The following is a 13,658-nucleotide window of genomic DNA, read 5'->3' on the forward strand; positions in this document are numbered from 1 at the left end:
TCTGAATGTTTATTGTCTTTCAATGGTAGAAGTAACATTGTGGACGTTTATTATATTTTTACCATGAGGGCAACTTTAATTAATTTAGGGAGATATTTTTACTATTAGTGCACTGCTTTTTTTGAGAATACTAGTCGTGGGGGGTGGCTTAACCAAAAAAAAAAAAAAAAAGAACAAAACTCAAGTAAACAAATAATTTTGAAAAATCAAAATCTTGATGGGCAAATATTCGCAGGTGAGATCGTATTTCTCCCGTTGATGTAATCGTTGTTCCGAAGCTCTCAGTCCCACCCAACTAAGCGAGGGAGATTGATTCAATAAACGATACATCTTCGAGCCCTTTCGATTCTCCCCGCGACAGCTTCGAATTCGTCCTGCTTCGTGGAGTTTATTTTATAGAAGGGCTTATTGAATCGACAATTCTTGGTCTTAGATTTGGCCATCTGCTCGTCTTCTCTGGAGAATTTTCCTTTTCGTCCTTGGTTTTCGGACTATTTTACCGGCGCGAGCATCAGGTACCGGTGGTATTTGTGAAGTGTTGAAACTTTCACTTGCATAAAATGATCAGCATTCTGTTAACGATTTAGTGGTGATTTTTTCACACCTTGTAGATTAGAGCCAACCTGAAATTTCTCTCTTTCTCTTTCCTTGTTGGATTCGTTCTGATTCACTTGGCCTCCAACTGGTTAGGATCCAAAGCGAGAGCTATCTCAAACTGGGTGGGAGAGTCTCTTGAACTTATGAACCCCATTTTTCTTGTAAGGCTTATAACAATTTCTTCCCATCAAATTTTGTCTTGTTGATTTAAGAAGGCATTGTAGGTTGTAGCACACACTTTCTATTCCACTTACCATGTCCAGTAGTGTGGATTTTCCCACGAAAAACCCATAACCTTTTTTCATGTTTTCTTTCCGTGCAAGGTCCACTAGTGCCTTACGAGGATCAAGAGCTTCCTTAAATTTATGCTCCTTTCAGTTATGACAAAATTCTTGACGATGTCACTCACTCATATAGGATGCTATCTATGATTGGATCTTGTTCTTTTGGTTGAGTCTCCTATTCAATGGCCTATTGGTTTTTAACAGTACAGCTTCATTAAATATATTCTTCTTAATGTTATGACACAATTCTTGACAATGTCACTCACATATATGACGATATTGATGATTGGATCGATCTTGTTCTTTTGGTTGAGTCTTTAACTGAATGGTGCATTGGTTTTTAACAGTACAGTCATGCAGAGCCAGCTTTTGTGTAGTGGATGTAGGAACATATTGCTTTATCCCAGAGGGGCAACCAATGTTTGTTGTGCATTGTGCAACGCAGTTACCTCCGTTCCTCCACCTGGTAAGCTCCTTTTCCTTTGTTATTATCTCAAAGTGAGGAGTATTTACTTGCTACATACTTAGGTTACTGGTTACGAAGCGTAAATTGTAAAATAGAAGTAATAATGTGGCTTGCATTTAGATTTTCACTATTGACCACAGATTCATGTTTTTGTGAAGATGAGAAAAATAAAGAAAATAGACTGTTATTGCCAAAATATTATTTATAATGGTTAGTGAAATCTGTCTATACAATGATTCTATACTAATTACTCATAAATATATGAATATTCTCTAACAACTTGGACACGTTTATAATCATTTGGTCATAGAGACTCCTATATCAAGGACTATTTTAACCCAAACCATTAAGCTATCAAGTGACAACTCATGAATAATAATCTCTTAGAAAGAAGAATGCTTAATTTTTTTAGGGTGTTTCATTGTTCCTATGACTTTGAAGCTGTTCTGAGAAAGGTTATTGTTCATGTCGTTTTCTTGGTTTTCTTCTCATGGCAATTTAACGGGGTTGTCATTTCAAAAGAGATTGGGCTGCTTTGCTACATTTATTTACTTGAATTTTTTTAATAAACAAAGTTTCTCAAACTTCTCTTTGAATTTGGTGTTCTTTGTGAGGATGCATTATTCACTTTTCTTCCAAAATAAAATCTTCCTTTTATTTCAAAATATGTTTTACTTTTATTTAAAATATATGTCGTTCACTCTGGAATGCATGGTTGTAGAAACTAGAAATTCACTTTGCAGCCTGTTGGATGAAGCATTTAGATTGGGTCACCCTCTGACTGGATGCTTGTTTGAGTATCTTGATTTTTCAATTATACTTGTAGGAATCGAAATATCTCATCTTTATTGTGGAAGCTGTCAGACATTGCTAATGTTCACACATGGAGCTCCAAGTGTGAAATGTTCTTGCTGTCAAACTGTAAACCTTGCGTCAGGTGCAATACATTTGTATGTTACTAGACGTGTGAGGCTCGGTCACCTCGCATTGATTATGTGGGGAACTACCTAATATAGAAATCTCATACTTGGAGTGATTTTTTGTTTGTGCGCTTGATCATTGAATTTGCTAAACCTGTTAAGTTGTTGATTTTTTCAATTTGTCCTTGCTTATTGCGCTTTGTCTACATTATGGAAAAGAATGACTTTAATTCATGAAGCTGTGGAAGCATCATTTTGATCTTATGTTTTATTAGTGATGATGGAATTTTAAATCTATTGGTTGAGATTCATGCATAAATGTTAAAAGATAGTTATGGGACACTTATTTTTGGTCTAAGCCATGGTGCCATTTTGAAGTATTTATGATCAAGTTCAATGTTTTTTCTTACTGTTTTCTAAAGTATTTTGGGAGTAGTAAGGATCATGAGCATATGCAAGAAGAAGTAGGCGTGACATCTATTAAGGAGAAGATGGTAAAAAATCATTTGAGATGGTTTTGGCATATACAAAGGAGATTGCAGGAGGCCCGAGTGAGGAGAATGGAATAGATAGTCTTGAATTTTATAAAGAGGGATAGAGGAAGAATAAAGAGAATATTTATGGAAGTCGTTAAATGCGGTGTTATATAATTGTAATATTGAAAGGCTAGTTACTGTTAGTTAAATAGCCGTTAGTAGCTATTAAGGGTTAGGTGAGATAATATAGTAATAAGAGGCTCTATATGAGAGGCTGGTTACCTATTCAAACATCATGGATTAGTTTAATTAGAATTACTGTGTATTCTTAGAATCTCTCTCTACCTTTCTATTCTTCTCTCTCTCTCTCTCTCTGTCTCCTCTATTTCTCTCTTCTTTCTCTTTTTCTTCTTTCCAAATTACAATCATACAACATGAGGCCTCTTGGTTAACAATATTTTTAAAAGTTTAGCTATTAATAGAGCACCATGACATCGTGCAATCCATATAACCAGCTCTACCTAGTGGGATGAGACTTGTTGTTGTTGTAAGGATCATGAAGCCCTTTGATGGATGTGTTTTGCAGGCTTGTGGTGTATATGGTTAGAATGGGATGAAGAGTTTCTAGTATAAAGTTCTCTGTTATATAATTGTAGTGTTGAAGGGGGAGTTACTGTTATATAAGTTACTGTTAGTTAGGTTGGGTAGTTACGAGGATTAAGAGCCCATATATACAACAGATACCTTTTGTAACCCTTATGCCTTTGCTATTTCAATGAAATGATCATGCAATTCAGGATTCTCCTTTGTTTTTTCTCTCTTTTCTCTCAACCTCTCTGAAACTCTTTCTCTCTTCTTTGTTCTTTCCTCAATTCCTTCCTGCCTCTCTATTTCTCTCTCTTCTCTTTCGATGTCAGAATTATACTAATATAATGGTGGTATCTAGAGCCAGGCATTCCTTGGCCTTCTCCCTTTAATTGTGATGGTGGATGGTGGTGATAACACGTGCTCAGACCAGAAAAGAAATGGAAGACTGAATCACCAAGATTGAAGAAAATTTAGGAAAAGTTGATACCTTGACCAAATTGGTTGAAGGAATTTCACACAAACTCTAGCGGCTGATGTGAGATAGAGAAGGCGATGACCTACAATAGACCATTGAAGAATGCTTTGGGTCTTTGTGTGAAGCACCCATGGGCAATTTAATGAGGTTATGATACCAAGGGACTTTAGTAGACTACAGCAATGCTTTTGGTTCCATTTCTTGCAAGTTGCAAGTATTTGGCGGACGCATGTATTAAAGGCTTGCATGAAGACTATGTTAGTCTAGTACGTCGCTTTAAACCAAGAATGATGCAAGAAGTGCAGAGCTTGGCATGGATGCAGGAGATTATGTTGCTAAGGCAAGTTGAGAAGAAGGCATCTGTCAATAATAGTATGAACGTGGGTGCTGGAGACAGTACTGAGCCTTTGCACCTCAAATTTGATATAGGTCGAATGGCTCAAGAACAAGGTTTCTCTTCCCTGTCGTTAAACCATGAATGCATCAATGTGCAAGATTCACAAGAAGTTGATAGAACATCAATGAAGAGTTCTCAATGTTTTCTTGACAATGAGCAATCCCCAAATCTCATTGCAGGTGATTCCTTCAATTCCGATGAGTTTAGCATCGTCGGTGCAAAAGGGTTCAGCAAAACAAGTTTCTTTCGTCACTGTGTCTTTTGTCTCTTCCTGTCGAAGCTTGGGTTGGGAGGTACAGAAATTGTCCAAACAGCTTTGTCATGGCGGGTCCCTGTTTTTCCATTGTTAGTGTTGCCTAAGCTTATTCCCCAGAAGTTTGTCACCCTAGGACTACACATTCTGTTGGTGTTGGTCAACTTAGAGCCTTAAAATCTTTACAGTATGGCATGGTGACAAGAGCTCAGGCAACTTTGGTGTTGCAAGGAACATTGTCAAGGACGTTCTGCACTTGTCAAGGCATGGGTTCTCATAGAGTAGGGGCATATGGACAGGTGTTAACTAGGAAGAAGATTTTCAGTTGGGTCTGCACATGTGAAAGCATGGGTGCAAGACAAATACTCTCTAGCTTAAGTGGGTGTAGTCTTAGTGGATGTCAACTATCAGCAATTGTCAATGCATGGGTTCACAGTTCAGTTAACAGGGCCCAAATCATTTGCATGGGCCCAATAACAAAAGGAAATTGTTTATTGGGATTTTATCATTTAATTTCTCCCTACCCACTCATTTGTTTCGATGTGGTACAGAGGATGATTGATCAAAATGCTTTTGGGGTCAGGTTTGAATAAATTAGTTCCATTTATTTAGCATCGAACAATGAAGTGAAATGAACAGTTACCATGAATAGTAGCTTCCAGAAGTTTAATACTCATGTATCAATTTCAGCAAAAATTGCCTCAATTTGTTGTTCTTGACCCTTGAGGGCAAGGGTCTCTTGGGAGGGGGGTATCATTATATGATTGTAATATTGAAAGGGTAGTTACTGTTAATTAGTTATTGTTAGTTAGGTTAGTTGTCAGAAATAGCCATTGGGTGGTTATGATGATTAAGAGCCTATATATACTGGAGATACCTTTTGTAATCCTTATGCTTTTGCTATTCCAATGAAACAATTGTGTTATTCAGGATTCTCCTGTCTCTCTTTATCTTTTCTCTCAACCTCTCTGAAACTCTCTCTTCTCTGTTCTTTCCTAAATTCCATCCAATCTCTCTCTTTCTCTCTATTCTCTCGCTATATTAGAATTATACTGATATAACATTCTTCTGCTAAAACTTCTTTGCAAAAATTATATATATTAGGCCTCCCTTTAGGTATAAACAGACTAATATATCAGAATTATATCAATATAATTCTTTCTAGTAGTAATTCCATCCCCTCCCTCCTAAATTATATTTAATTTATTACAAAATTACCCTCATCTTTCTCGTGCGCTCTCACCCTAAAACTGAAAAACGTAATTTTATTTAATTCAAATCTATTAATTTTATAATTATTCTTAAATAATAATAAAATAAAATCATTTATTCTTTTAGTAAAACTCTCAAATAATGGAATGTTTCATTTTGTTCTACTTCATTGCATTCAATTCCATTAATGGTCATTCATTTTCGCTTCATCATGTACTCTCAAACATACCCTAAAAGAAGTAATGAGGTTCTAGAAGATGTGTTTTGTTTGGTCACCTCCCAAGAAGAAAACGACTGTTGTGTGTTGGTGCGTGATACCTTCAAGACTGGTTCTTGGCTTGTTCCTTCTAATGGTCATCAATTCACTAACAAAGGGGGTGATGGGCAAACCATTGCACGAATGCTGAATTGAACATTAGCTGCAAGGAGGCATGTCAGATACAGAATTGTTGGTGCAGCCTTGCTTAAGCTAGACCCAAAACTCGTTTTCCTGTGTTTGTTGCAGCTTTGACTTACAGCCCATGAGAGTTCTGAAGCGTCAACCTCTTCAGGTTGTTGAAGAGTAGGTCCTTTGTCATTATCCTTTCCACCTTTGCCATTTGTTTTGGATTCTTTACCTCTGTTATCTCTGGCTTTTTTGTTGCTGTTTGCACTGTTTTTTCCACCATTGCTATCTGTTTCTGTTTTTCTGTTGCTGCCATTCTTTCTGTTGTGCCAAGGAATCCCAAGAGTCAAGGTGTATGGGTGAGTGTGTCAAGTGTGGTAGGGAATGGACCCATTGCTTATCATGTTCTAGATTTATTTACAGGCATGGGCTTAGAGAATTGGGACGTGTGGTCATGCATCAGGTAGAAGGAATGATTGTCATATACAGGTCTCTAACTAGGTTGTGTTCCAGTTGTGTGTGGAAAAGTCAATAGCATAGTCGATAATCATATTGTGGGACCCCCCAAAATAGTCATCTTAAGTGAGGAAGAAGAAGAAGAAAAAGGGACAAGGAGGTTGCAGTATGGGCCTAAGGATCTCCTACGTTGGATCAATCTTATAGTACCAAGTCCAAAAAGGCTCAGATAGTCATACCTTCACCATTCAAGAAAATTTTTTCAGGTTTTAAATCCTACGTTCCTCTATTAGTTTCTACAAATTTACCCTACTTTGATTGTACTTAATCCTTGAGGGCAAAGGTAGGGAGTATTGTTATGTAATAATTAATAACTAGGGGAGTGCGAATTAGTTAGGATGTTAGTTAGGTTAGTTAATTAGGTATTAGGGACTATAGCCTATAAAATGAACAAGCGGGTCATTGTAATCAGGTTTTGGAATAATAATGAGTTGAGTCCTTCTCTCCCTCTCTCTTCCCCTTTCCCCTCTTTCCCTCTTTCCCTTCATGCTCTCTCTTGTTGTTATACGGCAGAATGTTTGTTCATGCTCTCTCTTTCCCTTAATCGTTTTGCACTTTTGTTCATGTTTTTGGAGGGTTAAATACTCTGTGGATACGTTGAAATTTATCACCTTGTTTTCTCATAAATACATTCTTTTCAACTAAAATTATATTTATATATATATATATAATAATGTATGAGTTTGATAATTATGTTTATAGGTTTTTTAATTAATATTATAATGAATAGTTATTGTATTAATTAATAATTATTAATAATTAATAAATAAATATAAAATTTAATTTTTTTGCTATGTTTACGAGAATGTAGGAAGTTTATGTGTTGAGATATTCAAACTGCCCATTAGTCTAAGTTTTTCTTTTTGGTCAATGCCTATCATTATATTTTGTCAAGCCATAATAGAAGTGTCTTGTGTGCATAAAATCCTTTTCCTCATGCTCCAAAATATTTGGTGCTTTAATAATGTTGGTTAGCTTGGTTCAAGTTTAATTTTCATGTCATGTCTTTTAAGATGGATTCCTTGTAATATTGTAGTAATTTATGCATTTAATCATATATTTGAATTTGAATTTAGTTGTTTGCTGATATACTGTTGATGGGTTTTGCGTCTGCATCTAAAGCCTCTAACCAACTTGCTCATATACACTGTGGAAACTGCCGGACTACACTCATGTATCCGTATGGTGCTCCATCAGTCAAATGTGCAGTTTGTCACTATATTACTAACAGTGTAAGTATTTATCAGTTATTAGAAGTGTAAATGTTTGCATTAACTTTTCATTCTCAAAGGGATAAAAGCTTTGGGGGGTTTTAGAAAAGAAGTCTGCATTGGCCATATTAAGTTTGTGGCTTCTTAATGTATCAAGGTTTGGTCAGGGTAAACTTGGCTTTGAAGACAGCCAGAATTACAGATGCAGTAATAACTAATAAAGTAATCACAACAGTAGGAAATTGCCTAGATCAACAATGAGCGTTGCCAGACTTCTTGGATATTCTAATGATGCTCATCTTGATATACATATAGCTGGCTAAAATAAGTTGATCGCTGATATTTTGCTTCTTAATGGTACTGGCTTGGTCTGGACAGCATACTCTTTGCATAAATTATTCTAAATCATGCGCTGCTGGTCAGTCGTTGAAAGCATAGCAGCACTGCATTTGGCTTTATCATGAAGATATAATGTTCCTGTGAAAATTTTGTAAAGGAAGTTATAATTCTGGTATCTAGGCTCTATTTCTAGTCCAGTAACAGGGTTGAATGAAGGAACCTTCACTATATTCCTACTTTTGGGGAGAAATGAAGGATGTAACTTACCTCTCTGAAGAATGGGTAAGGACTAAGGACTAAGGACTAGAAAGAAAAATTGGATACAATCTCATTTTTGAGAATTTATAAGGGCAAGGGAATCTTTTATTTGTTTACCAGCTTTGTTCATCAATTTCTACGATATGATTAAAAATCAGTTCAATACTAGCATCCAAATCCTTCACTTTGATAATGGCACAAAATATTTAATCTATCTTGAAGTGTTTTCTTCAGGAACATGGGATTATACATGAAAGTACATGAGTAAATAGTTCGCAGCAAAAGGGGATTTCCGAATAGATGCATTTGTAAATTGCAAGAGTTCTCATTTTCTGGGGCATGCAATTTTGACAGCCACTTATTTAAATAACAGAATGCCAAGCAAACTCTTGTACTTTGACACCCCACTTCAAAAATTAAAGAATACTTATCCAACATCTCACCTTGAAACTTATCTTCCGTAGAGTGTTTGGTTGTTTGTCTTTTGTTCATATTCATCACAGTGCTAAATTAGATCCTGAATTCTGTTTCATGATCACGGTTTTCAGAAACTGAATCTTTAGTGCTGGGATTTCTGGAGACATTAATTTTCCTTCTGGTGTTTCAATATTTTCTGTATTTGGCTTTGGGGGAAGGATGGTGGTGTCATGTGGATATAGTTTAAACTTGAGATAAAATTTTGAAAATATAATATTGGCTTTGAAATTTATATTTTACTCGTGATTTTCAAACCATTTGCTTACTTCACCTCCTCCTCCTTCGTAGACGAGCAATGGAAGAATTCCAATTCCTGTCCCGAGACCTAATGGAACACCCAACTCTGGAACATTGTCTTCTACTCCAATTGTATGCTTTTTTTTTTTTCTTTCTTTTGTTTTTTTTAACTTGTGATTATTCGTAGAATGCATTGGCTGTTTTGTATTCTGTTGTCTAATGAATCTGTATCACAGAGCCAAACTGTCCTGGTTGAAAATCCTATGTCTGTCGATGCAAGTGGGAAACTGGTAAATATTCTTCATCCCTGTACTTTTAAACAAATTCACATGCACACGAAGTTTGACTTTCCTTTTAGCAACAGAATATTTACTTTGAAGTATTCGAATTGTTACAGGTGAGTAATGTGGTCGTTGGCATTACAGCTGATAGGAAATAATGTCGCCATTATTATGCTATGTTTTGAAAGGTCCACAATTCGAGTCATTTTCATAGTGTCAAGTACCTGAAGATAGATTTTCTTTGTGTATATGACGTTGCTCGCTGCATTGTTAAAGCAATCCAAAACCTGTACCTAATATATGGTTTTGACTCGTTTCAAGTATATGTATTTATGTATGATGTATATCGGAGTAAAAGTGTGAAAAGGGCATCAAACTTGTCGTTCTGTGGTTCTTTGATTCGCTATATTTCTGCGTTTGCATCTATAACCAAATGATTTAGTTCATTCGATTATAACTTGAGTTATAAGCCACAAGTGTTTTTTTAGAAGAAAAACTTGGTCTTGTCTACCTATAAAATTCAAAATGAGATACTATTCTAGTGATATTGAGTTTTTCACCATTGAACTCAACCATTATTAATTCTTAATTATGCTTTTGCTATTATGTCTTTGGAAACTGGTAACTACTTGAGTTTCTTGATGATCAGTCAGTTCATGGCAGTTCCTAGTCTTGGGCTTCGGTCAGCGAAATGATTTGTTGACCATGAGGCCATGCAAGCATTTCATTCTAAAGGGACTTTGAATGTGTAATGCAAGTTTCTATCCTTCATGTCCAATGCAACAAAAGACACCGTATTTTATTAATTGCAGATACCTGAGCCATTCAATTTTTTAACCAATCAAAGCCATCCAATTTTTAGTTTGATTTTCGCTTTCTCTTTTTTGGTACAAAAACTTTGTTTGTCCACCGGATCAGTTCAAATGTTAAATGGTCTAGTGTCCACACAATTAATAAAACCTGAGATGAACTTAATGTATAATGGTGGCTTAAGTAAGAGTTGGGAAGTTTATTTTGCAGTAATGGTTTGGCTTCTCTGGTAATGAAGGAATTGCTCACTGTTTGATCCGGAATTTATATGGCCTTGTAATCCTGTGATGTTGATTAGGAATTATGTTGGGGAAGTTTTGGAGGAGTGGCGGTGTGGAAGTGGAATAAAAGGTAGTGTTTGGAGGGAGTTAGCTTGGACTAGACCTGAGATGGGGTGGATCAAATTTAATATTGATGGGGCATCTAAGAGAAACTGGGGATGCTGGCAGTGGTGGTCTATTCAGGGGCCATGAGGGGAAGTGCTTAGGAGGTTTTAGCTGCAAGATTGGTAGTTGCTTACTTGCTTGGCACTTTCAAGCTGAATTATGGGGAGTACTTGCTGGAGTTTTGCTACTTGAGTATATGAATGGAAACTGATTCAGTGATTTTGTAGCAAGATGGCTTGAGGATGCGATTCTATATAGGAAAGAGGCCAACAGAGTAGCTAGAAGGATAGTGAATCTGCTGAAGTGACATTGGAATATGTAAATTGCTCCTACTTATAGGGAAGTGAATTGCTGTGCAGATTGGCTTGCAAATTGGAGTTTCCTTCAGACCAACTTGATTCAGTTGCTGGGTGAGCCTCCTGAAGGTTTATGTCGCCCCGCTTGATTACTGTTTAGTTTCTTTTTGCGTTTTGGTCTTGCACCCTGTTCGTTTACCCAAATAAATAGATAAAACCAGAGAAATGAAGCACATATATTTCCATTAGACATTTAGAATCCATGATAAAGCGGTTTATCTTATTAGGATTTTAGCCCCTGTTGAATAGATGGTTCGGGAGCCAGCCTTTATGCCCTACGGAAATTTGCGAGATCCACTGATTGGGTGGTGAACTTTGCATGTCGGTTTTTATTCCCATCGAATTTTACCAGGTAAATTCTATTTTTCTGTATCAATTCATACTCCTCTATTGAAAAATTTAGCTCTTGAAGCAAATGCATCTTTGTTTTTTGGCATGATATAGTCCATGCAATCGCAATGAGGTTTAGATTGGTTTCTTTTTCTTACCTTCTGTTTTATTAGTCAGTATTTTTTTGGGGACATTTGCAAGTCATTTTGCGAATGATGTATCATAAGAAATTTAAGAAATAAGTTATATTATTCATAAAACTTGTCACAAGTCTTTTATTTTATATAGATATTGATAATTCCGTTAATATTGACAATAGTAATAATAATAACACTTATCTTTTTAGTTTGGGAGAATCACACTAAGGGCTCTCAAAATACAAAAAATTACACTTTAAGCCCAATAAATTCTGATAAGGCATTGCTGGCCCTCTTGTTGTAATTTTTGTTGGGAGAAAAAGTACAATTTTGCCCCTCTCAAAACAAACCAAGCTTGATTTGATTTTTTCCTCCTCTCCTCTCCCTCTCTTTTCCTCTCTGTCTTCCTCTTCCTTCTCATTTGGGTCATGTAGGAACAAGGTTCAAGTCTATCGGTCTGTTAGGATGCCTCAGCTGCATACATCACTGCACTTCCACTTGACACCTATCGTTAATGATAAATGGCTCGTCTCGCCGTGACCTTTTCTTGAATTCTCAAAACTTCTGTCGCTCCATCCCCGTAGGGGCAGAGAACCCATCGCTGTCTCGGCTGTGCTATCGGAGGCTCTGGGGAAGTTGGAATAGGAGAGCACTCATATTGAGGTGGGCTTACTACTTAAATGCTCTCAGCAGTTATTTGCTCTGCACTTGGCTACCCAACGTCTACAGTGGGCACGATAATTGGCACACCAGAGATGCATCCTTCTCGGTCCTCTCATACTAGGGAAAGGTCCTCTCAATGCTCTAATGCCCATATCGGATATGGACCGAACTGTCTCACAACGTTCTGAACCCAGCTCACATACTGTTTTAATGGGTGAACAACCCAACCCTTGGAACATACTACAGCCCCAGGTGGTGAAGAGCCGACATCGAGGTGCCAAACCTTCCCGTCGATGTGAGCTCTTGGGAAAGATCAGCCTGTTATCCCTAAAGTAACTTTTATCCATTGAGCGACAGCCTTTCTACTCGGCACTGTCAGATCACTAAGGCTGACTTTCGTCCCTGCTCGACAGGTGGGTCTTGCAGTCAAGCTCCCTTCTGCCTTTGCACTCAAGGGCCAATCTCTGTCTGGCCCAAGAAACCTTTGCACGCCTCTGTTACCTTTCGGGAAGTCTACGCCCCATAGAAATTATCTACGTGAGACTATCCCTTGGCCTGTAGGTCCTAGCACAAGATTAGAATTCTAGCTCTTCCAGAGTGGTATCTCACTTATGGCTCTAGCCCCCCTGGAAGGAGGCCTTCTTCGCCCTCCATTTAAGCTGTGCAAGAAAGGCCCAAAGCTAATCCTAGGGAATAGTGAAGCTTCATAGGATCTTTCTGTCCAGGTGTAGGTAGTCCGCATCTTCATAGACATGTCTATTTCACCGAGCCTCTCTCCGAGACAGTGCCCAGATCGTTACCCCTTTCGTGCGGATCGGAACTTACCCGACAAGGAATTTCACTACCTTAGGATCGTTATAGTTACGACCACCATTCACCGGAGCTTCGATCACCGGCTCCCCTATCATCAGGTCACTAACTTCCTTGACCTTCCGGCACTGGGCAAGCGTCAGCCCCCATACATGGTCTTACGACTTCACGGAGACCTGTATTTTTGATAAAAAGTCACCCAGGCCTGGTCACTGCGACCCCTTTTATGAGGAGGCACCCTTTCTCCTTAAGTTACTGGGCTATTTTGCCAAGTTCCTTAGAGAGAGTTATCTCGCGCCCCTAGGTATTCTCTACCTACCTACCTGTGTTGGTTTCGGGTACAGGTACCTTTTTGTTGAAGGTCGTTCGAGCTTTTCTTGGTAGTATGGCATAGGTTACTTTAGTGCCATAGCGCCTGGTACTCGAACATTGGCTCGAGGCATTTTCTCTACCCCTTCTTACCCTGAAAAAGCAAGGGCACCTTGTGTCCTTGAACTGATAACCATCTTTCGGCTAACCTAGCCTCCTTCGTCCCTTGGGACCAACAAAAGGGTAGTACAGGAATATTCACCTATTATCTATCAACTATGCCTTTCGGCCTGATCTTAGGCCCTAACTCACCCTCCGTGGATGAACCTTGCAGAGGAACCTTTAGGTTTTCGGGGCATTGGATTCTCACCTATGTTTGTGTTACTCAAGCTGACATTCTCGCTTTCGCTTCGTCACCTATGTTTGTGTTACTCAAGCTGACATTCTCGCTTTCACTTCGTCCACCACTACTTGCTCGGGTCCTT

The 13,658-nt window shown here is 37.9% G+C and overlaps 1 protein-coding gene and 1 pseudogene across 5 annotated transcripts; both read left to right on the forward strand.

The window, feature by feature from the left end:
* Positions 1-221: 221 nt before the first annotated feature.
* LOC129287176 (protein LSD1-like) lies at positions 222-9,758 on the forward strand. 5 transcript variants are annotated; one of them, XM_054923360.1, is made up of 8 exons: positions 222-515; positions 612-758; positions 1,229-1,347; positions 2,174-2,284; positions 7,692-7,801; positions 9,143-9,223; positions 9,328-9,381; positions 9,489-9,758. In XM_054923360.1, exons 3-8 carry the CDS (start codon positions 1,236-1,238, stop codon positions 9,528-9,530), a joined length of 510 nt encoding a protein of 169 aa, XP_054779335.1. In that variant the 5' UTR covers positions 222-515; positions 612-758; positions 1,229-1,235; the 3' UTR covers positions 9,531-9,758. The 5 variants fall into 5 exon arrangements, with proteins under 5 accessions (XP_054779335.1, XP_054779336.1, XP_054779333.1 ...); XM_054923361.1 differs by having other exon boundaries at positions 691-758; XM_054923358.1 differs by lacking the exon at positions 612-758.
* Positions 9,759-12,071: 2,313 nt separating this feature from the next.
* On the forward strand, positions 12,072-13,052 carry LOC129286057 (uncharacterized; annotated as a pseudogene).
* Positions 13,053-13,658: the final 606 nt, after the last annotated feature.

The sequence above is a fragment of the Prosopis cineraria genome, unplaced genomic scaffold, assembly GCF_029017545.1.
Source record: "Prosopis cineraria cultivar Desert tree isolate PC_DT_omini unplaced genomic scaffold, ASM2901754v1 PC11, whole genome shotgun sequence".
Classification (NCBI taxonomy): Eukaryota; Viridiplantae; Streptophyta; class Magnoliopsida; order Fabales; family Fabaceae; genus Prosopis; species Prosopis cineraria.